Here is a 27,282-nt window from a genome sequence, read left to right on the forward strand (position 1 = left end):
CAAAAGCAGGAGTGGATACAGAACACAGAGGACATGCAAATATCCCATTTACTTGTCATCTCTGTTTTGGATCCACTTCTGTTTGAGTTTGGCTTTAGCAATACTGATGATGGATTATTGACCGACTAAAAGCGAACACTGACAAACTAAAATAAGGGAAAAATGATCAGTGACGTCAATGCAGAATTACTGCTGACACCCTCTGCACTCTTTTGGGGGGTTTCTACATGTATCCGCCTTTAACAGAACAAGTTCTGTCGTAATCTATGGAATCATCTGATGTCAGTGTAAAAAGAGTGCACTCTTTGTTGTTCTAGTGGGATTTTGGCCCTCAGCTCAGTCCTTTTGAGCTGGCACAGACATTACCTTGTCAGGCTGCGTTCCCGCTTCGCTTATTTGGGGAAGTTGGCCTATGTAAGTGCACATGAAAGTGAAAAGTGAAGCGATTCTAAGAGCGGTGGCTGTCATGTGCGTGTCATACTAAAACACAGCATTGTTTGAAGACCAAACCACCCTCCCTATGCATATTTAAGCATGGCACAACGTTCTACAACACCCTAAAGCAGTGATGGCGAACCTTTTAGAGGCCGAGTGCCCAAACTACAACCAAAAACCCTGCTTATTTATCGCGAGGTGCCAACCAAAAATTAAAGCAGTAACTTATTGCTCCCTGTTCAACAACTTTCATATTGGCCTCCTGAGGACAGCAACACAGTAGAAAGATGGAAAATTTTCATCATTTTAGATTCTTTCCAGTTTCCCTCTGTACAGAGAAAATCGTAGGGCCAGCAGGAGGTCCTCCAAAATAATTTGACCATGTCTAATTCTCCCTCTTCCTACAGTCCCAAGTAGCGAAGTCAGTATCAAATTGTGACTGGAAGCAGCATCTTTTAAGTTGCTTGGAACTGCAGGAAGATTCTTCGAGTCTTGTCTTGTGTGCTGGGGTGATGGCCAGGGTGCCCACAAAATGGGCTCTGAGTACCGCCTCTGGCACCCGTGCCATAGGTTCGCCACCACTGCCCTAAAGGCTCTCTGAAGCCAGGAAATACCTGTTTTTTAACGTGATTAGTCATGATTCGATTCAGGTCGAATCAAATTTTTTCGAAAAATTCTGCGAATCAGGACGAACCGAATTTTAACAAATTCGCCCATCTCTACTATATATATATATATATTTTGCATAAGTAACATACCAAATGCTGAAGTAAACACCTGGAGAGATAATATGGTGACATAAAAGGTAGACAATCTAAAAAAGAAAAGAAAACCTGGTAAATATACAAGCATACTGTATCACAACCCTGTACAATCAATAAGGTTGCGTATAAAATCTTAATTACATGACGTGTGGATATGGGATGGACCCTCAATTTATTTTAAAACAACATTTATTAAGGGCCCGTATCGTGTTTTTCCGTTGCGTTACCCAAATTTTTACCCATTTGCGCCTATTGTCCCTGAATTGCCCCCGGATTTTGGCTCACGCAATCGGAAAAACCGTCACATTTAAATTTTTATCCAGCACAGCAGTGACACCTGGTGGACATCGGGCGCACTACCTTAGTGAATCGCCGGAAGACCTGAATCCTCCGCAGAGAAGGCGACGCTGGATCGCGACAGAACCGGGTAAGTAAATCTGCCCAGTGTGTCTAATGGGTCAAAATGGCCACCTCTTTATTAAAATCATTGGAATAAAACAAAGTAAACACCCAAAAAAACAAGAGGTGTATAGCAAGACCGCGTAATTATGGTGACAACGCATGGCGAAAACATCTCCCTCCCCCCAATATTTTGAAACGTTGCTGTATTCCTTAAATAAAGAACACCATTTTCTTTATTGGACCTTATGGAGTGCTGTGGCTTTCTCCTTTGTCATAGTTTTCAGAATAAGGCGACACACAGGCAAATACAGTTTCTTAAAAAAAGTGTTTTATTTGCTGAAGTAGTAAAACCTGTACATGCTTATGTCTCCTTTATCATTGTAACCTATAGAATAATCTTATCATGTTTATTATACTGTATGCTGAAGTGCGTGAAATTTTAATTAAAATACAAGTGGAAAAACATCTGTTTGATTCTGTTTGAAAATCGGTAAAATATTTGAATCATTCTGCTGTTTTCACCATAAAAATTAACCCATTGGAAAACCACAAAAAAACAAACCCTCAAATGCCCATGTCGGATAAAAAATAAAAAAAGTTACCGTATGTCTTTTGGAGTTTGAACAGGAAAAAACTAAAATAGTGCGGTGTCCTGAAGGCCATTGTAGGCCGAGTCCTTAACGCCATAGTGAAAAGGCTCTAGTGATCAAGCATTTTTAGCAAATTTAAGTAAGCACCAGTTTGAGGGCCATAATTTTTTTTTTTTTGCATGCAACCTTAAAATTTTTTGCTGTGTTTTTTTAAGGACACATAGAGCTAGTTAAAACGTAATAAACGTTTAAACATTTTTTTTTTCATTTTTATTTTAAAGGGGTATTCTGGGAATATGAACGTCTGATACATTCATTTATTTATAGCATCATGGGTTTTTGTAACAAAACTCAATGTCATTAGTCACAAAATGGAGCGTAAACAGTTTGATTTTATGATTCACAAAATTTTATGGCCTCTCTAAAGTTATCACCAAGATGGCGGCCACTGGAAACTACATGTCCCAAGATCCTTTAGTTCTCAGTAACTCCTCCTACCTTATGCTCTGCTCCTAGTAATGATGTAACAGGTTTTCTTGTACTGTTACCATAGTAATGATGTGTAACTGCCATCATCAAAACGCTGGCTATACTGGATGCACTGCAACCAACCGACCACAGCCAAAATAAGTGGTGCCCAGGCAGGTGCAGGACATGTGATGTGGACATGTGACCAGCGACCATCTTCTGTCCTGTGTATGCTCTGCAACGGACCGTGCGGAGGAAATTAACGGACTGATTAAAGGGCCAGTAGCACAACTAATTACATATTAGCTTATATTTTAAGGACCCATTTGTATATAAATTATGCTGATTCCTGGAATACCCCTTTAAGTGAAGAAAAGGCTTTTTTTTGTAATTTATAGTACATATTTTTTAATTTTCAAATTAACTCAAAATAAAATTACTAATGAATTCCATATTTTGTTTTGGTAATTTTGATTTATAATTTGTATTGACTCGGGCAAAGGGGCGATTTTTTTATTATATGAGGAAATGTAAATGTAATTTTATGAATATTTGTTAAAGATTTTTGTGTGTGTGTTTTTACTTTATATGTTCCCCATGAGGTTATAAAGGTTTTTAATTTTACTTTTACATCTATAAAAGCCCCAGTTTCACAAAAAAACAAACACCTTTGACTGGGGATACTGATCAGAGCTGGACTGTCTCGTTTTAACCCATTCATTACAATGGGGGTCATTTACTAAGGGCCCGAATCGCGTTTTTACGGCGGGTTACCTGAATATTTCCGATTTGTGCCGATTTTCCCTGAATTGCCCCGGGTTTTTGGCGCACGTGATCGGATTGTGGCGCATCGGCTTCGGCATGCACGCGACGGAAATTGGGGGCGTGGCTGAACGAAAACCCGACGGATTCGGATAAAAAAGTGTCGCTTACCTGCACCCAGCAACGGATCGTGAACTCCGGCGGACCTCGGCTGACTTCAGCGCAGCAGTGACACCTGGTGGACGTCGGAGGAACTGCCTTAGTGTATCGCCGGAAGACCTGAATCCACCGCAGAGAACGCGCCGCTGGATCGGGAATGGACCGGGTAAGTATCAATGCGTCCGAAAATGTCCAATCTATCGAAAAAAAAACCCTTGTAAAACCTATATATATTTGTTATCCCTGTGATCACACTGACCCAAAGAATAAAGTAGACATGTCATTTGAGGCGCGCAGTGAAAGCTGTCAAATCCAAGCTCACAAGAAAACAGCGCAAATCATTTTTTCACCATTTTCACTGCATTAGGAATTTTTTTCTTCCCATTACAGGGCATGGAATATTAAATAACGTCACTTTAAATTACAATTTATATGCAGAAAAAAGCGATGACAGAGCGCTTTAAAAAAGTTATAGATTTTTAAAGGTAGAGAGTGAAAAATGTAAACAAAAAAGGGCCAAGGGGTTAAGGGGTTAAGCTCTTTTGGGAGCCGTGGAGTTATGATCAACTTCTGAAGGCTCAAGCCTACTTTGTATTAACTATATTGTTGTTTTTATTTTTTTACTGGCAGCAAGGGGTTGTCATTAATTGCACATTCTCAGAATGGATTGATGTTACCAGTTGGGTTCCACAGGGGTCAGTATTGGGCCCTTTTCTTTTTAACATTTTATATAAATGACTTCATAGAGGGTTTCCACAGTAGAGCTTTAATATTTTGACATGATACAGACGGTAGAGGCATTTGTGAAAGTTGGAAGAAATGCCTGAGTGGAGAAATGCCTAAGTAAGTTTAATGTAGATAAATGTATGGTTATTAATTTGGGTCTAGAAAACAAAGTGAGCAATTATTTTTTAAACAGTCAACTGCTTAGTAAAACTGCAGGAGTCTCTACTGAGAGGGACTATATTGCTGCCCCCACCGCGTAGAACTATAAAAATTGGAAGGAAGCCCAAAAACTGTTAGAAGAACATATGATACAGGGGGCTGACAATAAACGCTTCTTTACGAAACAAAAATACTTTGAACAGGGAGAAAGTGCGTGACATCTTTTAGCTATCATAGTGAGGAGTCAGGAAGGGTCTCCCTTTATTAAAGAACTAACCGGGCCTGATGGCACTTTGTATAATGACAATGTGGGTATTAGCATGGTGATGCGGGAATTTTATAATAATTTGTATAAGACCAGGCTACCACCGGAAGGTAAGGACATGGGACTATTATTAGATAAGGTGGTTATGCCGCGATTTACAGCAGAGGTACGGGACACATTAGATCTGCCCCTGTCACTTGAAGAACTGGAAACTGCACTGGCCACTTTTCCCAATGAAAAGGCTCCAGGGATAGACGGTCTGCCAGGAGAGGTATTTAAGAAATATAAAGATCTCCCATTGCCCAAGCTATTTGAGAACTTAATGGATGCTAGGGAGAAGGGAGAATTACCAGACTCTATGCGGGAAGCCATTATTGTCCTGATACCCAAACCAGGTAAAGATCTTAGTCATACAGTCATACAGGCCAATTTCCCTACTGTCGACTGATGTTAAGATTCTAGCAAAAGTTCTGGCCAATCGTCTCACTAAAGTCATCTCTGGACTAATCGATGCGGACCAGTCTGGCTTTATGCCAAATAGATCAACTGCAATTAATATAAGGCAGCTGTACTTAAATCTGCAGGCTCAGATGGCTAGGAAGGGGGGGCAGTTCTCTCACTCGATGCTGCCAAAGCTTTTGACAGCTTCGAGTGGGAATAGTTATGGGCTGTGCTTTAGCATATGGGTTTTTGCCCTGAGTTCATGAAATGGATTAAGTTTTTGAGATTGAGAATAAATGGGGAAATAACAGAGAGTTTTAGTTTGGGGAGGGGGACCAGGCAGGGGTGCCCACTGTCACCCCTGTTGTTTGCGATAGCGGTGGGACCATTGGCATGTCTGGTGCGTTCCTCTCCGCAAGTAGTGGGATTCCCAGGAACATCTAGGGAAGAGCGTATATCTTTATACGCGGACTATCTCCTATTATATGTTGGATGCTTGGAGAGATCTATTCACCCCCTTATGGCGTTAATACAGCATTTTGGAACGTACTCTGGTTAACAGATATACTGGAGCAAATCTGCAATTTTACCCCTTGTAGAGATCCAAAGGGCAACAGCCCAACTACAAGTAGTCAGCTCCTTTAAATATCTAGGGGTGCAAATAACGGCTGGGCCTATGGACTACTTAGCTAATAATTTAGACCCAATCCTTGCCCGGATTAGGAGCAAGACTAATACGTGGTGTAAGTTGCCCATGTCCCCTATAGGCAGGGAAAACTTAGTAAAAATGATTTTTATGCCTCAAGTCCTATAGATTATACACATGTTTAGAGCATTGGTATGGAAAAAAAATCTGCACATTATGAGTACCAAAATACTCGGGGGGACTCTCTTTACCGAACCCTTGGATCTATTTCATAAGCTCCCAGCTACAGCATTTTAAGGGGTGGGGGAAACAGGAGGGCTGTGGAGTAGCAGGCAAGCTGATCTGTCAATGGTTGAACTATTTGATTCCGGCGATGGCATCGGAGTCAGGTTTTCAGAAAATACATAATACAACACTTCCCACATTACAATTAATGAACGAAGTATGGGAGGTCTTTAAGGACCTCACTCAACTCACTGGTCTGACACAGCACAGCCCTTTATGGCGCCATCCTAATTTGACGGAAACGTTCCGATTGGAGGGCTTCTCTCCATGGGAAAAACAAGGAATCGTATTGTTATCACAAGTGCTGCAGGAGGGAAAACTTAAGTCCTTTGAACGAATAAATTAGGACTTTGCTATCACAAATAGGCATTTCTACCAATATTTGCAACTATGTCATGCACTACATGCACAATTTGGGGATGTAGCAATACCTATTCAATCTAATATACTACTGACATATATACTAGAAAGGGAAGACATAGCTGGGATGATCTCATTCATATATTTGTGGTTATTGGACAAATATCTAGATCAGTTCCCTTACGGGTCTCGTGCTAAATGGGGGTCGGATGTGGGGCCCATAGATGATGATGAATAGAGGAATGCATTAGAAGTGATACCACTGCTGTCTCCCTGTGTGTGTCACAACGGTTTATGATCTACAGAGTATACAGAACTCCGGTTTTGATACATAAATATGGGATGAGATCTGACTCTAACTATCCACGATGTCAACAGCCTGATGCCCATTTACTGCATATGTTATGGGAGTGTGGAGAACTGGAAGACTACTGGAAATGGGTTCTAAGCCTGTTGCAACAGGTGTTCCAAACTCAGATAGCCGCAGCTCCTAAAGTGTGTCTTTTAGGCATACCGACAGAACAGATGCAGGACACCTCTTCATCAATAGGGATTCAGAGAGCACTATGCCAGGCACGTAAGTAGATATTGTTCCATTGGATTAGGCATACATATCCCACCCTACAGGAATATAAGAATAGAATGAATAATATTATACACTTGGAGTATGGAGTTAATTTGAAACGAAAAGTAATGAAAAAATTCAAGAGAATTCAATATTTTGATTTTTTTAAAAACTGCAGGAGAAAAAGATTTGGTGATATTGGAGGAAATTAAACCTAATTTTAGTGACCAGATCCAGACAGCTGCTAAAGTAGGAAAAGTAGGAGCAACGTCTGGACCATTGTGGAGTTTTCTTTTACTAAACAAGTGGTACCAACAGTTTTGTCCACGTGTGTAACTGCAATAACACTGCTTCCTATGTACCAACATGTAATGACTATGCCTATTGTGATGTCATCAGTGATGACATAATGGCCATTGCCTATAAAATCGTCCGGTTGCTCTCAGTCTGCTCATTCACTATTGTGATTTGCTAGTGTGCACTTGTGTTCTACTTGTTGTCCTGCGACCTGTACAAAACAGCTTGTTTTATAAACCTTTAAATCATGGATCCCAGGTAAGAAAGAGGATGGGAGGAGGGGTGGAGATAGGGGTAATTTTTAGTTTCACAATATTCATCTGAACGAAATCGGGAAGCCACTGGCGATCATATGAGGATTGGGGAAAAGTAGGAGCAATGTCGGAACCATTGTGAACTTTTCTTTTACTAAACAAGTGGTACCAACAATTTTGACCACGTGTGTAACTACAATAACACTGCTTCCTATGTACCAATATGTCATGACTATGGTTATTGTGATGTCATCAGTGATGTCATAATGGCCATTGCCTATAAAATCGGCCAGTTGCTCTCAGTCTGCTCATTCACTATTGTGATTTGCTAGTGTGCACTTGTGTTCTACTTGTTGTCCTGTGACCTGTACAAAACAGCTTGTTTTATAAACCTTAAAATCATGGATCCCAGGTAAGGAAGATGATGGGATTAGGGGTGGAGATGGAGGATAGTCATAGTTTAACAATATTGATCAGAAGGAAATTAAGTAGCCATTGACAATCATTTATATTTGTAATGTGAGGAATGGGGAAAACTAGGAGCAATGTCTGGAAGGCGGCCCGTTGTTACACAGATGCTCAAATTGTTATAGTCATTTCTTCTAAACCTTGGGATGAATCTATTTGCTCTGTGAAGCAGACAAGTATGTAACGTGTCCAGTCCACCTTAAGGCACCATAATGGATTGCCACACACCTAGGCATACTATAACCTAGGGATCTATTTCAAGTAGGAAAATTATGAAATACAAAAATAATAATAATAATAATAATAATAAAACAAGAGTCCAGTGTTTAAGGTAAAATTCAAGGAATTTCAGTGTCAGATCGCACCATTTGTCGTTTTTTGAGCCAAAGTGGACTTAATGGGAAACGACCAAGAAGGACAACATTGCTAAAAACAAATCATAAAAAGAGCAAGACTGGAAATTGCAAATCTATATGTTGACAAGCCACACGGCTTCTGGTAGAAATGAGACTAAAATCAATCTTTTAGCAAGGCACAACAGCTATGTGTTCTCAGACAGAAAAATGAAGCATATCTTGAAAAGAACACTGTCCCTACTGGGAAACATGGAGGAGGTTCTGTTATGTTCTAGGGCTGCTTAGCTGCATGCGGCACAGGGTGTATGGATTCGGTGTGTAACTATGATAACACTGCTTCCTATGTACCAAAATGTAATGACTATGCTTATCGTAATGTCATCAGTGATGTCATAATGCCCAAAGTCCCGAAATCGGCCGGTTGTTGTCTGCTCATTCACTATTGTGATTTGCTAGTGTGCACTTGTGTTCTACTTGTTGTCCTGCGACCTGTAGAAAACAGCTTGTTTTATAAACCTTTAAACCATGGATCCCAGGTAAGGAAAAGGATGGGAGGTGGAGAGGACATGGGAGATATTCATAGATTCACTATATTGATCAGAATAAAATCGGGAAGCCACTGGCGATCATATGTGGATCGGGGATAAGTAGGAGCAGTGTCTGGACCATTGTGGACTTTTCTTTTACTAAACAAGTGGTAACAACAATTTTGTCTACTTGTGTCACTGCAATAACACTGCTTTCTATGTACCAAAATGTAATGACTATGGTTATTGTGATGTCATCAGTGATGTCATAATGGCCATTGCCTATAAAATTGTCCGGTTGCTCTCAGTCTGCTCATTCACTATTGTGATTTGCTAGTGTGCACTTGTGTTCTACTTGTTGTCCTGCGACCTGTACAAAACAGCTTGTTTTATAAACCTTAAAATCATGGATCCCAGGTAAGGAAGAGGATGGGAGGAGGGGTGGAGATAGGGGTTATTTTTAGTTTCACAATATTGATCAGAATTTAATTTGGCAGCCCCTGACAATCATGTGAGGATTGGGGAAAAGTAGCAGTAATTTCTGGAATGGCGCCTGTTGTTGCACAGATGGTCAAAGTGTTATAATCATTTCTTCTTGGTATGAATCTACATGGTCTAACTTGACAGGTCCCCGATGCACCATAATGCATCAATACACATCTAGGCATATAGAGGAGCTGGGGGTCTATTTTATGGAGGAAAATGATTTAATACAAAAATATCCAAGTGATTTCTCTTCTTGCAGATTTGAGGGAACATCCACCAGAGACCGAATCTATCAGACCTGGTATGTGGATCCAAATCTCGGTAAGTCAAGTCTCTCTTCAAAACTACTATTATCATACCGCAGCTTTATACCAGTGAAATATCTCCTGTATGTTTCCCCAACTCTGTGTCACATGACTTTTTTTTCTTTACTCTAGAACTTAAAAAATTTTTGGCCACCTGGAATTTGCTGAAGACAGAAACAGCCTTCACATCATTTATCCCAGATTTCATCCAGGGAATGGAGGATGAAGATCTTTCCAGTTATATATGTGAGATCAAAAGAGCCATCAAGAGAGACCTGGTGAGTAGACTCATACATTGTTCACACTATCATTTTATACTGCAACGAGTCCACCTATTCCTTGACTTGGATGGCCTCTTAGCTTGCCATAAAGGCAGTCCAAGTCGCACTTGGTCGTATATTGACCATTCACAGACAGCGGTGTAGAGCAGTGCCATATGATGACCAGATTTGGGTGGTGCTTGCACGTACTTTTCCCTCATCCATCCATCCTGTTCTCCTTTTTCTGTTGCAGTTATGCATTCATCAATATTCCACCGCGTGTCATTTCTTGGTCAAAGTGATTCATCATAGAAGAGATATAAAACAATTCAGTGATTATTTCATGGTGGATTTCCTATTGGATCGCCTAAATTGGGCCCATGAGGTAAGTCTGGTGTCATGGTGCTTTATGTTACTGTAGTAATCAGTGCTATACATGTGAAGAACATGGATAATTATAACCGGCTGCATCTCTCTATTTACAGAATAGAGAAGAAATGAAATACCTCATGACTAAAAATGTTCTCGTCTGGATGAGTGTTTGCCATTTTGAAAGTGTCATCAATAGACTGAGATTCTTCATTTGCTATGATACCTTTCATGCTAGCACTCTGGACCTCTTGATAGAAGTAATATCTCTGTGTGGTAAGTGATGTCCTACTCTACTAGTGAAGACCGGCCAAGTCATCTATTGAATGTAGATTATCTGTCCAGTAGATTTGTATATATATATATATATATATATATATATATATATATATATATAAAGTATTTACCGAGTATAAGCTGACCCGATTGTAAGCAGAGACCCCTAATTTTAACACAAAAACTGGGAAAACCTATTGACTCGGGTTTGAGCCTAGTATATAGCATGCCACCACATACTCCCAGTATGTAGACAGCCAGCTCAAACCCACAGTATACAGCCAGCCCTTTGTCTCTAGTACATTGCCTACAGCCCCTTCCCCCCAGTATATAGCCTGCAGCCCATGTCCCCCAAGTATATAGCTTGCAGCCTCCCAGTATATAGCCTGTAGCCCCTGCATCTCCCCCATATACAGCCTGCAGGAAAAAAAACAAAGTATTCACCTTCCGATGGCCGATGGCAGGTCTTCTTCTTTACATGGATGTCCGTCATTGGCTCCATGTCTGTGCACAGTTGGTCGCACATCCCATGATGCATCATGATGCCTGCTGAAAATTTGGTCTTGTACTCGAAAATATATGACATATATGTCCCATCTATTCGATTTAGACCTTTTAGACATATCGTAAGCTAGATATATTTTATAATCACTCACCTCCACAGCCACAAAATGACAATTCAAGCTTCATCACCTCATACCATCCTTGAAGTGAACACACACATACCTGTACCATCTCCTGAGGCATATGATAAAAAGATGTAGGGGCTCATTTATAAGGGTCGCAGACCACACTGTTTGCCATTTTTGGGGATTGCATGGCTTGGAGAGGTATTTAACAAGGGTCTGTGCTGGGATTGTGTTGCACACAATTGTTTTTTGGCACAGCTGCACTGGCTTCCATGCGACACAAATTAAGGGGCCTGTTGAAGATCTGACTGTTTCGGACTGAGCGCGGGATTTAACTTTCAAATTGTGTTGTAAGCCCAAGCACTTACATACACCATAAAGAAGAAGGTGAACTCCATCGGACCTGAGAGGGGAAGTGACACATGCAGGATATCGGGCAGGCGATCTTAGTGAATCGGGGCAGAGCGCATTATCGTCAGACAACACACTTTCAGTGAACTCCAGCGGCCAGGTGAGTAAATGAGCCCCATAATGTAGAAAATATAATATGTAATTACCTTCTGCTTCCCTTACAGCACCTGTAGTCATCCCCCATGTGGTGCAAATGCTGCCAAAAGTGAGTGATAAAATCGAAGAAGTTCTTGACCCTGACTCTAGGGAGACCATATGTCATGGTGAGTAAGACACTTCAGGTGGTTGTAGTTCCTCCACTGAATAGTCCTCTTGTATATAGTTATTATTAGACAACCAGAGTTACAATATCCAGCCTAACCGTGTATCTGTGTTTCTCCTCTACAGCCGTGAGACGTCTCTCTTGCAGCGTTTTGCAGTATTTGGAGAAAAGCCACCAGTACAAGGTGCAACTATTCAAGGCCATGAACAGCATTAGAGCCAGCATCTCCATATGGCTGCATGAGGTCCCAGCAGGGGTAAGAAGCCTGGTCCTGATGGGACATGGGAAATGTTATCATTTAGCATCATATCATCTAGATCTCCTAAGACATCATGTAAATCAGACTCTTCAAAGCTAAAATGCCCATGGCCGGCTTGTGATTGATTGGTTGAATGAATGAGGTGAGGAGGACTGAGGATGTCCATAGATGGATGCTCATGCTATGAACATAGATAGGTATGCATGGATGATGGGTATGTGAATACATTGCTGGCTGACCGGGCTATTTGGTTATATATTCTAACAATGAGGCCACATACCACTGACTGTATCCATTCACCTGTATAAAGATGTAGCTACTAATCTATTAATCCTAATCTTACATTTTACAACAAAACAGCTTGCAGAAGAAGTCCAACGTGCTCTTGAACCCTTTACTGGCCCTTACACTACAGAGAACAAGCCGGCAGAGACCGATGATGTCATTTCAAAGACCCTTCCTCAATTCCACCACATACAACAGCTCAGGTAAGTCATATGGTGCTGCTCCTCCTCTATGAGCATTAGGTAGGAGAAGTCAGCCGTTATAATTGCTTCCCATAAAGATATTCCTCTGTCATCCCTCCATGGTTAATAGTTCCTCCTAAGTGCTGCTCTATGGTTATTCTGATTGTCATTGTTTCATTATTTCATAAAAGGAAACAACGCGTGATTGGATTTAAGATTGCAAAAGATTCACCGGAGCTGCGGATACAGATGCGCGAGTTTGTGACGTAAGTTTTCCAAAAAACCTTATACATTATATATATATACAGTATATATATATATATATATATATATATATATATATATATATATATATATGTGTTTCAGAACATCAGAATTGTGTAGCTACATTAACATCACTCCATGAATCCCAATGGAGGCGCTTTACTAAAAACACTTCCCTTAGCATCCAAGGAAGATTCCATGTTATACTGAGGTATCATCTTTCATTTTTGTAGATCCATGGTAGCTGGTAAAAAGTTACCAAAGCCTTTCCGGAAGTCTATGCTCAACATATTAAAGAATGCTCTACCGGTACCCAAAATGACAGCGATCCTATTCTTCAATGAGGTGAGGTGGTGATTTTAAAATCAATAGAAATAAGGAATTGGATATTTGGCTTCCCTCTGGGCAAGGGTGGCAGCATATTCCATATAGGGGGTTAGCATAGAGGTCATTTTAACCATTCTATGATTTATTTAGGCTTTCAAACATGGCAGTCTGCTGAAGCCGAAGGAGCAGAACACAGCCATCCAAATTCTGCTGAAAATTACAATTGAGGACGATACCGTAATGTGCTGTGCCGCCATAGAAGCGCTGGGAAACGCAGCCCCAAGACTGGTAAGTAAAATATCCCACTGTGACATTATCATCAGAAGTCCTTGATCTAATATATATGACATTGTTCTGTATTCTGTATGTTTCTTGCAGGTTGAGAGCAATTGGAAACAAATTATTTACCACCTCCACCAAAGACTCTCAAAAACTACCAACACCAAGGTCATTGTGGGGACATTAAGGGCGTTGTCAAACTTTATCAAACATCTGCGGTTCGCTGTCCTCAACAGAGATTATGTTAATATATGCCAGGAGTATTTGGACTATGTGAGTTATACAACTATATGTTTATGTTGAACCACTATATGTTTCCCCTCTATCTGTATGCGTCATCCAATAACACACAACTGTTACCATAACTTGGACTACTATTCTATTTCTAGGCAGACGAACAGGTCCAAATGGCAGCTGTTACTCTCTTGAAAGACCTGACACAAAGCTGCCATCTCGCGATGTCTAGCTACTTCCACAGCCAAGTCAAGAGATGTATACCGAGCCTGCTCGTGAAAATACATAGTGCCAACCAGGAGAAATCAGCAGTGAGTATAGAGCAGTCTGGAGCAGATAACATGGTGCCGTGGGATACACAGCGTCATCAGCGCTCTATAGCTGGCTGCTTACCATGGGCACCATCTGTAGCTGATGCCTACCCTCAGTACATATTGATAACGTAGGTTACATCAGCGATATTAACTTAACCATGTGTTTTCTCTTTTCTCAAGGCCGCCACTTCATGTGTAATAAGTTGCCTGAGCTACGTAAAAGGAGGCACCATTCGGGGATTTTTACGGAAAGAGGGGCCGCCAGACACTAGTGACCTGGGGTCCATCTACAGCTACCTGGTAAGTACCTGCTTCTGGACAGAGTTATGTTACAACGTAAATTTGGAAAGTGCAACTAGTGAGGGGGGAATGTGGTAATGCACCTTTATTCCAGTTATTGACAATCATGTGTGTATACCCTGTACTGTATCTCCCATAGGCGGATTATCACCCGAAGATGACAAAGACCATGCTCCTTCACACACCAGACAACCTGAGTCACTTAGAGGACAAGTGGGCTGTTCTGCAACATTTCAGTAAGTAACTCGGGAGACACTGGGATGTCCTAGGATTTATGATAACGGCATGACATAATCGTGTTCATCCCTGGATGGAGCTCTAGGTTTGGTTGTTAGTTTACACCTCCATGATAGACATGTCTAGCTGAGAGAGCTTGGTTCATCTCGGTCACATCTGATGTTCTGCAGGAGTTAATATTGGCTCTTCTTTTGTGTGTTTCAGAATACCTCACCTTGGTCATTCAGAAAGATGCTGTAAAGGCTACGGAGTTGTACAAGCTTTACCAAGGTAAGAGATAACATGGAGTAATAGACTGTTATGAGGGAAGTTGATGCTGGTGAGTGGGCAAAGGTGGCAACATACCTCCTCCCTTCAACTGTGCTACAGAGGCAATGTCAGGGCTATGGCCTCGCCCTCCATAGAGATTGTCAATTCCTGACTAAAGCAGAGCATCTTCACAACATTGAGAAGCTCATTGCAGTACTATGAGGACATGTGCTATGACCCAGACCTACTGTAACACAAACACCCTCGCCACAAACAGAACTGCCATCCCCGACCCATCCCATTGATTTGTGTTTTTCTCATTTTAGGCCTGGTGACACTGAACAGCAATAACAACCCGATGACTCTCAATATCGTGGCAGGAAAGGCCCGTTCTATCCTGATCAGCAAGTGGCCACCTGAAAGAAGAGGATCATGGATAGGGTGGAGCACCAAATGCTGCTGGTGCTCCAATTGATATACAAGCTATTGACAACATGGGACTCCATTCTAGTCCCTTACATGGAGTTTTCATTGAGGCGGATTCTTGGCCCGGTCTCTGTTCTCACCACTGGACAAGACCTTCTCACTGGATTGGACACTCCATCATGGGCAGCACGGAGGCTCAGTGGCTAACACTGTTGCCTTGCAGCACCTTAGTTCTATTCTGACCTAGGACAACATCTGCATGGAGTATGTATGTTCTCCCCGTGCTTGCGTGGGTTTTCCCCGGGTACTCCGGTTTCCTCCCACACTATAAAGACATATTGATTGGGATCAATAAAAAAGCTACCGGTATTGTAAATCCCAAGATCTGTGTCCGAGCCTTTATATGATTTATATGGATCATTATAGTGACACCTTCATCAGAAAGGAGTTTAACTGCATTCTCATGAAAAATTTTATTTTAAATAAGATATACTTTGGATAAGACAAAATGAGAAAAAAAGATGTGTTAGATAGGCAAATAAACAATTGGACCACTTGATGCAATGTATGCACACGCACACATGATTAAAAATAGAAACAATTATAATGACCAAGAAAAATATATATTGTCAACAGCACCAGTCTCTATAACGGGCAGCACTCAGTCCATATAAACCAGTCGTTGTGTGAGTAAATTTGCCATTTATACACATACCATTCCTGAAGCTCTTTTTCGAGTACAGTAAGTTGATCACCAGATGAGGATCCAGGTTTTTCACAGGAAGAACATAAGATTTGTTTAAACAACAAACTAGGCAGCAACCATTCATTTTTTGTTTTCCACCTCCCCAACAGAACCAGCTCTACAAAGTTATTCCACCTCACGAGGGGAGATGATAACACATGGTGCAGTCTGTTTTATTAACAGTTCTGCATTAATTGCTCTTCTGGTGTATTATACTTTGCTACTTTGTGAGAACACGTGACCAAAGTGAATGAAAGGATTGGACTATGGGGACTCAGACTGCTTACCCTGCAAGGGAACACTATCCACAAGCTCATCAGAGCAAAGGACATTGCTGTGTCTTTTCCTGGGGTGACTTCTAGCACTACTGTGGTGTGCGACAGGTTAACCAAATGACAAGGACATGGGTGGCGATTCAGGGGGATCTGTCAACCCAGTGCTTTTATGGCAGCCAACAACCTGAGCAAAACAAAGTGCTGCCCCAGGTGCCCCAACAAAGTGCAGTTTTGTTTGCACCTATCTGCAGGACATGGCGATTCAGGACACATGGCGCCTTATGAATGGTTTTAAAGACGGTATTTTAGGTGCTTCAGTTTTCATAGGTGCTCAGTCAACTGAAAGACGATGCCAGACACACAAACATCCACTTCTTCTGGCTCCCTTTTGTATGAATAATTTTGAATTACACTGTAAAGAAATTATTTGGATATCAAAATTAATTTCATGCACATGATTAGTTAGTTTGCTAAGATGTTTGTTTTGGATATTGTACATTTCCAGTGACAGGAAAACCATCAGAACATTTTGTGGTTTGAAATCAAACATGTTTGTCAAATTACTTTCAAATAGTCATTTAGTTGTCAAAATGGAACCAAAGTCACCTCCTATTGTGCTTCCATTGTTAACTGATTAAGAGATTGTCCAAATTAGCTGTCCGTTGCCAAATTTGGATGATCTATTTTGTCCTCCGGATGGCGCTAGCAATGACAGTGTGCCAGCCTGATCTGCAGCAGGAAACCGACTGTTACATACAGCCTGGTCCCTGCTCGGCAGGGAGATCTCTCCTTGCTGCGCAGTTTAACTCCTTAACTGCCGCAATCAAATACAATTGTGACAGCTAAGGAGAAAGACACCCTATTCTCTCTGTCAGTCCCCCGGCCCCCTGCAATGCGATCCCAGGGTGCCATGGAGTTGCCATGGCAGCCGGAGGTCAGATGAAGACCTCTGTGTCTGCCATGTACGGTGGCCTATTAGGCCTAGTCATACACTGGGTCCAATAGGCAAACTGTCAGTAAAACATTGACATATACAATACATTGCAGTATAGAAGTACTCTACCCCCACAAAATTAGCTTTTTTTTCGCGTCTGTATTGACCTTGGTTATCCAGATATTACATTATGATACCCCTATGCAAAGGGTATATAAAAAAATAAAGATATAAAACTGATTAAAAATACCAATTTTAGTCCTTTTTACCTCACAAAAATATATAATAGAAAGCCATTCTAAATGTTACCTTTTCCCGCAATAAACAAGCCCTAGAGATCCCCTTTTGATTGAGGAATAAAAATGTTATAGCTCTCAGAATCCAGCAAAACTGGGGTTTGAGTCAGCACTCACTCTGAAGCCATAAAGCTGTGAACCACAAACGGAAAATAGCACCCAAATGTCCGGAAAGCGACTTTTACAGCATTTTACATCACATAAAAAAGGAATAAGTGACCAAAATGTTGCACAGTCCTCAAAATGGTAGCAAAAAATAACACTTCACATAGCTCCGTGCACCAAAGTATGAACAAGTTATTAGCGACAGAAGATGGGGGAAATATTTTTTTCTTTTTTGTACACATTCGTTAATTTTTGAAAATGTATTAAAAGACAATAAAACCTGTATAAATTTGGTATCACCATGATCGTAACGAACCAAAGAATAAAGTAGAGGTGTTATTTGGAGAGCACGGTGAAGGTCGTAAAAACTGAGCCCACAAGAACGTTACGTGGACATGTTTTTTTTCAAATTTTTCCACATTTGGAATTTTTTTTCAGCTTCCCAGTACACGGCATGGAATAATAAATAATGTAATGGAGAAGTAAAATTTGTTAACACACAAAATAAGCCCTCACGCAGCTCTGTACACAGAAAAATGAAAAAGGTGGAGAGCGAGAAATGAGAGAAAAAACCATGCATCCTTAAAGGAAACATACCACTTCAAAGTGATAGTTCTAATCCACAGATACATGGCACTAGCTCAGGGTGAGCTGGTGCCGGTGCATATTTTCATTAATACAAGAAACCCCTGATCGCTGATTTATACTTTATATTAAAACTTGTTTCGGCCTACCAGAGTAGGGTGCAACAGAACACCTTAGGTAAACCACCTGTAAGGGTACTTTAATTGTTTACCCATAACATCAATATCTTCCAGAACATGACAGACACTTCTTGCTGGGTGGAAAATTAGGTCACAGCTTTATTTATTTACTATATTAACCCGTAATATCCAAAATCAGGCACTTGGAATAGAATCGCATATTTTTGAGCAACCACCATCTCAAATCTTCCACCATTCCGCCACCAGCAGATCCGTGTACCCCTACACGGATCTGCTCCCCGACTCAACAAGAAGAACTGTCTACTCAATGCCATCAGAAAACCCCAAAGGCCGAATCTCTTGGAGGTAACACGGTTTGGACATCTGCATCGGTCCCACCATCTCCCTGTGCCGTACTAGATCATCACACTTACAGTGCATGCAATGGACCGTGCCGGAGTTAACCGTACGCCCAGCCGGCTCCACAGCAGTAGAATTCCTAGCACCTTGCCAGATAACTTGGGGAACTTCCTTCGAAACATTGTTTTCACAATTTCTGAAAGAAGATTGCACACTGCCAAGGGTTGTCTCATTAACGTAAATAATACAGTCTCTGGGAGGACCTGAATCCATTTTAAGCACTAGATATACCTCCAAAATACATCTGCCTGTTGAAAACCCCAAAAACGTATCCCCGCCAGGGAGACTGGAAGCCGCTGACCCGCATAAATTATGTACAAATGACACAGAATCCAAAATGTTGTCATGGGGCAAACATCAACTGGAGAACCTAAAACAATAAGAGGGTAAAAAAGCAACCCTGCAATAAATCAGGAAAACTCAGTGAGCAAAGCATGTAGACCTCCCAAACCTCATAACCTCTGCACCTGGGAGGCCGGCTCTAAACCACTCAGCTGCTGCCCCAATCTGAAAGGAATGAGTGCCCTCATAAGATAAGAAAAGATAGGTAATCCCTTATTAGTCCCACAAATTCATACCCAGGAATCCCATCTCCTTGGGTCCATCCTAACACCCCCAACATATTTAAAATATCACCTGAAATTAAATATGGTAAAGTAAGGAGGGAGGCACTTTCATGAACTAAAAATTGGGACCCAAACCGAGATAAAGATAAAATCACCTGAGACACTGTAACCGGGCCAGAGACAGCCCCTAGAGATCTGTACAGCTGTACCTGACGATTATCGGACAACTATTACGCCTATAACAGTATTGTATCGAAATACAAACACTTGGGCCTAAGTGAATTATTCCTCAATAAACAGAGGGGGGAAGGGTGGCTGTACAAGACACAAGAATACTGATACAAATGGTCCCAAAACTAAGAGTTAGGCTAAAAGGCTAAGGAAAACAAAGTCTTCTATTCTAAGGAGAAAACTGCTGGGTAGAACCTAAGCAGGTCACATGACAATTTGTGAAGAAAATGGCCACGGGGTGGACCCAGGACCTTCCATAGCCGATATTGGATGCCGCTGGTGAAAAGACCTGGAGACTCAAACTGAACAAATTGCAGCCAAAGTATCAAAACACTCAGTACATGTTGGGCCCATTAGGTGATGTTCAACTCCAAACAGCAAAAAAGAAGCAAATTACACAACAGGGAAAGACCCGGAAGGGAAGCATAAGATTACAACAAGTCAATAACAAACTACAACCCTAAGTTATCAGCACAGAAACCAATTCTCATATTGGAAACAGTGACCCCACAAATCAATGCAACCACAAATGGGAAGAGATCCAGAAGAGTCAGGTTCTGGTCCGGGCCAGAGTCAGATCACTGTGGTGCCCAAGGTACTGCAGCACATGTCCCCAAATGCCAACCAAAACCACAGGCCGTCAGCATATAAATAACATTGTATGGAAACAAATCATCACTAAATCGTAAGGTGAAAATGAAGTCTGGTAATAATACGGATGAGATGTTCTGATATTATAAAACAAGCACAAACGCTGTGAGACCAAAAACTCCCCCAGCGGTGTAACCCTGCGAGCAACAACCATGAAGCCAAGGAGAGAAACTGCACAAAAGACATCCACAAAGGAATCAGCCTGTACAGAGTATCCTGGGGCCGAGGACCAAGCACAAGCCCTATTTAGGGGGATATAAAAACTATGCATGAAAATGTAAACAAAGGGGCACAAACAGAAAAATTACAGGATCTACAAACAAATAGTAACGGAGCGAAAACCAGTGACATATTAGACAACCCCCTCTAGGAAAGAACTAAAATGCTTCACACTCCAATAACTTTACTTCCGCATGTATAAAATGATCTCTGTACATGACTCCCAAGATCCGCAAAAGTACCACACCACAAGATGGCGCCACACAACACAGATCATCATAGTAATAATATAAATGAAATGAAGCAACCCATGAGCAGACATGTATCACAATAATACTCACCGTCCACACAGCTGCCCAGTCTGGAGGCACAAACAAGAAACACAAAGCGAAATCATTAACCAACCAGGCCATCGGGGCCCCCGGCCGCCTACTGGTGAGGAAACACAACACGGATATAAGAAACATAATATATCAGAGCTTCCTCAGAAAACATCCCGACATAGACCGACTCTTGGGGAAGGATAGGGGGTAAATGAGACAGTACTGCCCTGGTTACTTCTTTGGAACTATCCAAAGGAGAAATGTGCATGTCAAGAAATGGGGAGTGGAGGGTGAAGGGCAGAGGCACCTAAAAGGGGCCCACCACCCCTCCCCGGGAAACTTATTTCTATACATTTTCCAAAGGACACTGGGATGGCCTATTGCAACTGTCCTTAAAAACAACCCACACTACTAAACACTTATGAAATAAGCAAACAAAACCTAAAAATTGAACACAGTTAACAACCTTAGAAGGATAATCTCAACCCCATGTCTAGCGCACTCACTGCCATTGTTTCATCTGCAGGTGCTACCGTAGAAGAAGAATTGGAAGTGGGACAGGGGCATACAATACGCACATGTGCGCCCCCCACAGGAGAGGCATTAGAGATAAGATGGTACCACCATCAGTTCGAGCCTTTCGACACAAATGTAGGCAACCTTGGCACACGGCACAAACCCGTTTCCTTCGTAAGTGCTCCAGGAGTGCCGAACGTCTGTGGAGAAAATCGGCACTTCCTCTGACTTTCTTCACTTTAAATTTATGCTCAAATCCTATAACTCTGCTCTCCATCTTGCTAAACAGGTCTATTTTACTAATCTAATATCTTTTCTTTCTAAAAACCCCAAAAGGCTCTTCAATACTCTTCACTCCTTACTAACACCAAAGGTACAGCAACCTGTCACAGACGTTGGGGCTGAAGATCTGGCCACCTACTTTAAAAATAAAATCGACTGCATTTGCCAGGAAATAATTTCTCAGTCCACTAACTCCATAAATCCCCTTCCCTCCAGTACATTATCTTGTGCACTCTCTTCCTTTGAGCCAGTCACAGAGGAAGAAGTGTCCAGGCTCCTTTCCTCTGCTCGCCCCACTACCTGCATCAGTGACCCCATCCCCTCACATCTTGTACAGTCTCTCTCCCCAGCAGTCACTTCTCACCTCACTAAAATCTTCAACCTCTCTCTCTCTCTTCTGGTGTCTTTCCCTCATCTTTCAAGCATGCTGTTGTTACCCCATTTTTAAAGAAGCCTTCTCTGGACCCATCCAATGCTACTAACTACAGACCAGTCTCTAACCTTCCTTTCATCTCCAAACTCCTGGAACGCCTGGTCTATTCCCGACTTTCCCGTTTTCTCTCAGCTAACTCGCTCCTAGACCCCCTGCAATCTGGTTTCCGCTCTATGCATTCTACTGAAACTGCTCTTACTAAAGTCTCCAATGATCTCCTCACTGCAAAATCCAAAGGTGACTATTCTCTCCTCATTCTTCTGGATCTCTCGGCAGCGTTCGATACTGTGGATCACCAGCTCCTCCTCAGGATGCTTCACTCCATTGGCCTAAAGGACACTGCACTCTCTTGGTTTTCCTCCTATCTCTCTGACCGCACCTTCAGTGTCTCCTTTTCTGGATCTCTCTTTTCTTCTGTTCCTCTCTCTGTCGGGTTCCTCAGGGTTCAGTCCTAGGTCCCCTTCTCTTCTCCCTCTATATTGCCCCCATTGGACAAACCATCAGCAGATTTGGTTTTCAATATCATCTTTATGCTGATAACACCCAGCTGTATACCTTAGCACGTAACATCAGCCCTGCCTTAATCCAGAACACTAGTGAATGTCTCTCTGCTATCTCTAACATCATGTCTTCTCTCTTCCTGAAACTTAATCTTTCTAAGGCGGAACTTCTTGTATTTTCACCATCCACTAACAGAGCCTATCCTAACATCTCCATATAAGTCTGTGGGGTCACCATAACCCCAAGGCAGCAGGCCCGCTGTCTTGGGGTTGTGCTGGACTCCAACCTCTCCTTTGAGCCACACATTCAATCTCTTGCTCGCTCTTGCCGAATGCATCTCAGAAACATCTTTAGAATCCGACCGTTTCTCACATTTGAAACCTGTAAAATGCTAACTGTTGCTCTGATTCACTCTCGTCTAGACTATTGTAACTCTCTACTAACCGGTCTTCCACTCACCAAACTCTCTCCTCTCCAATTGATTCTTAATGCAGCAGCCAGGCTCGTCTTTCAGACTAAACGCTACACAGATGCCTCCAGTTCATGCCAGACACTGCACTGGCTGCCAGTCTCCTTTCGAATACAGTTTAAAATAATAACACTCCACCACAAAGCTCTGTATAATGCTGCACCCCCCTACCTCTCTTCTCTTATCTCAGTCTATCGCCCAACCCGTGCTCTTAGATCCGCCAGTGATCTTAGATTAACCTCTACCCTAGTGCGGACCTCCCACTCGCGTCTCCAAGACTTCTCTAGAGCTGCATCCATTCTATGGAATGCTCTGCCCCGGACTATCAGACTAATACCTAACCTCCAAAGTTTCAAACGTGCTCTTAAAACCCATTGTTTAGGCAAGCCTATAACACTCATTAACTGGATGAAGCTTTAACTCTTTTACTAACCCGTCCTGTGTCCTCCTCACATCTGTTATCCAGCAACCAACATGCACCAGTTTTCTCTGCAGTCCCATTCACCCTGGACCTTGTATATAAGATGACGGCTGATGACTGGGTCAAGCGACAGCAATCCCATTTATTATATTTTGTTCTATTCCCTTAAGAAGAATGCCTTGACCATTATATATTCTTTTACCTCTTGTGTCACCCCTCATCCTCATAGACTATAAGCTCTTGCGAGCAGGGACCTCACTCCTCTTGTTTCATACGAATGTTTGTGCTCTGTCATGTTTTATTATATTTGTATTTGTCCCCTATGATTTGTAAAGCGCTACGTAATATGATGGCGCTATATAAATAAAGATTATTATTATTATTTTTATACCTACAGAGGCAGAAAATAGGCAGCATCCCTCATTGCAGAACCATCAGCTCCTGGTCATAACCAGAACCTGTACTTGGTGTCGTATCACCAGTAGAAAGGCCCACCTGGGTCTTGCCTGAAGAATAAATTGCCTCCCGATATGTGAACAGCCCAGAATAACACTCGAGTGATTTTCACCCATCACATCTAAAAACAGAGAAGGCCTTGGGGTAGTTATTGATAATCTCAGCTCCTTAGTGTTTGGGATCTGGGTCTGTGTTGTTAGAATTACTTGTTCCTTATCTGCTGGATGCAGTTCTACTGACACAAGGGCCAGATATCAATATAAGCATTGGCCCATATCCTCTCCTCAATCTTCATATCTATATGGGCTCCAAGCAGTGCTGACAGTGCATTATACAGAGTCTTTATGGCCTCCTGCGTGTACAAGGGCCGGAGCCTCGCTAATATCTACCATAGCAGAGGAAACCCGTGTAATAGGCCATCAGAGAGGAGACTATTCTGTCTCACCATGGAATGGCTCACACACCCGCAGGACCTCCATATTGTAGTTCAGCAGTTGGTGCAGGAATAAATGGAGGATCCATAGGAACTGAAGCTGGAACTGAAGTCACTGGAGGAACCATGATCCTGGAATGATCCACTGCGGTCCCGCATATGCTGTCCATGGCTTCACATACCAGTCATCAACTTGATGAACTGGTGTATCTGCAAAACCCGGACAACCTGGCCGCCGCCTGCGCCAGGTTGAATTAGACTCCGCAGAGCCACGTCTGGAAGCGTAACTCCCGGGCGGTGGAATGGGATTATGGCTATGAGCTCTGTGACCATGGGGAACAACATGGGGTAATACTGAAGTGACCGCATCCCCTGACTATAGGGGAGCGACAGAAGAGGCTGATACAGCATGTGAGGGGTTAATTACAGCAGCCCCCTGACTGGGGAGGGCTGTAGTGACCTCTTCTACAGATACAGCACATGAGGGGTTAATTACAGTAGCTTCCTGCTATGGAGAAAACTGCAGTGAAAGCCTCCACAGATGCAGCATGTGAGGGGTTAATCCCAGCAGCTCCCTGACTACGGGGGGGGGGGGGGGGGGGGGGGGGGAAGCTGCAGTGGCATCTGCCGCAGACACAACTACTGGGGACTGGACTGACCCCCAGAAACCACCTGAGAAGGTGCAGGGGCGTCATGTGAGGACTGAACACAACTAGTATGAGCTCCCATTACTACTGTGGGAACTACAGGGAGAGGTGATTGGAGTGGAAGTGCAGGGAGAGATGATGGGAGTGGTAGTGCAGGGAGAGATGACAGCAGAGCATGGAGCTGCACATGTGGTTAGTGAAGGAGCAGAAACCAGAGCAGAGTTACTACTTCTGTGTCTCTGCAGCCTCATATCATGAGAGCCCCCAGCTACATGTATGTGGTTACATGAGGAGAAACAGGACTACCGCAGGGTCTCCTCACCTCATGAGAGGCCTGGGGGTAGGGGAGGGGATGGCTGGGCTGAGACAGGCAGGAGCAGGGAGACTACATGGCCTCCTGCCTGGGGATGGAGCAGACACTGGCAGGAGATGATTCCTCACCTTCAGTGTCTGGATGGGTCCTCCATAGATACAAGGCGCCTGAGCCCTGTACACAGCACAGTCCTGCAGCGCACACCAGCCTGACCCCAGGATAGGGACAGCTTGAGTGTCGCCAAAAAGAGGGAGATATCCTTGAGTTATCAGTTATATATATACCCTCAGGTCCTGTAGGAGGGGAGTACATTATGAGGTAAGCAAAAGGGGAGGAGTGAGAACACATCTTAAAGGCACAGATAACCAAACTTATTAAAGTGCAATAGTACCCAAAATTGTACTCCTTTGCATCTAATAACATCAGCCCCCGTCTAGGGATACCTTCCATAAACAGTCAGGTGTACCCCACAATCCCGGCATTTTACACTGGATGTGCTGTCTGTAGCGTCTAGCTGCTGCTACTGTACTGTGCAGTAGCGATTCTTGCTCCAATCCCTGGATGTTCTTTAAGGGGGATCTGTACCCCAAATAGCAGTTCTGTTTAGTGACACAATCGAATAGGAAGAAATCTGTTTCACATTCATGCATCTTCAGTAGTGATTTGTGGACCTCTGATTGGGTGTCAGTTGTGGGGTATCTGTATAACGCAAATTCCCATACCTTTTCGGGGCAATAGTTTAGAGCCAGATTTACGTGTCAAATCTACGTAGTTTATAAACCACTATGTCAGACAGAAAGGTGGCAGGTGGAGCAGGCAGAGGTCGCAGCACAATAAGGGGACGTCTCAACAGGGGTGACTCTGTGAGGCCAGAACTGCCGTTGTCATCTAGCGACAGTGCTTTGATCAACAATCGAAAGGTTGTTGAATGGTTGACTAGGTCATCCAATTCCTCAAATATAACATCTGACAACCCCAGCCAAGAGTTCGTGGGCTCCTCAGATACAATAATTAGTTGGCATGGCCCAGGAGCAGGTCAGCGGCCCTCACCTGTCCTCAACCAGCCTCTGTCCTGTTCCTTTCCCGCAGCCAGAGAGCAACTAGGTGGTCTGGGCTCAGCTCCACTATTCAGCGTGGATGAAGTGTTTGAGGACAGTCAGCAGCTGCTTGGCAGTGAAGAGGTGGGGCAGACTTCCGCTGCTTCCTGCAGTAGGCAGGCTGTGCATACTGACACCGGTGAGGAGAGTAGCAGTGACAGGGAAACGCTGGGAGCTGGGTGTAGCAGTGGATTCATCATCGCCAGGCGAAGAGAGTGTCAGCCTGCATGTCAGGCAGCGGAGCAGGCAAGTCGCTACTGTGGCCGTGAGTCAGCAGGGTGGCAGCAGTGCGATGACAGGAGCCAAATGGCCGGGGTACAAATCCCAATTCGCAGGCCCAAGTAAACCGTGGCACAGGGGCTCAGCGATGCAGCCGTGGTAGTCGTCGCTCAGTGCAAAGTGTTGGCGGTAAAATTACCACCTCGGCTGTGTGGCAGTTTTTTGTAAAGACATCAGAGGAGCCAAGCGTGGGTATATGTCGTATCTGCGGGCAGAAAGTGAGGGAGCTAACGTTGGCACCATGGCCCTGCGCCAACACATGCAGCATCACCATCCAATGGCCTGGGAGAAACGGGTGTCAGATGTGGTCCATCCTGCAGGCACAGCAACAGCAGCAGCACCTAGTGGCACACATGCTGTTTCAGCAAGTCAAGGCTCCAGCACCTCTGCCGAATGGAGCTGTACAACAGAAGGTGGATGTCCTGGAACTCATGCTGCAAAATCTGTCTGGTCAGGGAACTGGAGGCCATCACATGGCCACATGAGTCCGGTGGGGGCTGAACTGTAGGAGGCGGAGGAGGATGACATTGGAGCACAAGCAGAGTCAGGTGCAATTTGTGGTTTTTCTACTCATATGACAGGAGAGGAGGAGCAGGAGCATCTGGAGGAGATAGAAAGGAGGCAGATGACCCAGAAGCACTGTGGCAGTATACAGTGGAGATGGAGGCCGGGAGTGCTTCAGA

General features: G+C 43.1%; 1 protein-coding gene across 1 annotated transcript; it reads left to right on the forward strand.

Moving 5' to 3' along the window:
- The first annotated feature begins 9,168 nt into the window (after positions 1–9,168).
- LOC140103751 (uncharacterized) lies at positions 9,169–15,671 on the forward strand. The gene is made up of 17 exons (XM_072126977.1): positions 9,169–9,346; positions 9,675–9,736; positions 9,853–9,998; positions 10,234–10,365; positions 10,466–10,625; positions 11,830–11,928; positions 12,053–12,183; positions 12,547–12,674; positions 12,845–12,919; positions 13,151–13,262; positions 13,395–13,532; positions 13,623–13,796; positions 13,913–14,068; positions 14,252–14,371; positions 14,511–14,607; positions 14,813–14,878; positions 15,184–15,671. The coding sequence occupies exons 1-17, from the start codon at positions 9,336–9,338 to the stop codon at positions 15,330–15,332; spliced, it is 1,956 nt and encodes a 651-aa protein (XP_071983078.1). The 5' UTR covers positions 9,169–9,335; the 3' UTR covers positions 15,333–15,671.
- Positions 15,672–27,282: the final 11,611 nt, after the last annotated feature.

Source organism: Engystomops pustulosus, chromosome 10, assembly GCF_040894005.1.
Source record: "Engystomops pustulosus chromosome 10, aEngPut4.maternal, whole genome shotgun sequence".
Lineage (NCBI taxonomy): Eukaryota > Metazoa > Chordata > Amphibia > Anura > Leptodactylidae > Engystomops > Engystomops pustulosus.

What these genes read in the sequence shown, in the direction of transcription:
- LOC140103751 (XM_072126977.1), top strand. An exon ending in TAGGGAGACCATATGTCATG is followed by an intron (nt 11,929 to 12,052) that starts GTGAGTAAGACA and finishes TCTCCTCTACAG; the next exon opens with CCGTGAGACGTCTCTCTTGC. An exon ending in GCCAGGAGTATTTGGACTAT is followed by an intron (nt 13,797 to 13,912) that starts GTGAGTTATACA and finishes TTCTATTTCTAG; the next exon opens with GCAGACGAACAGGTCCAAAT.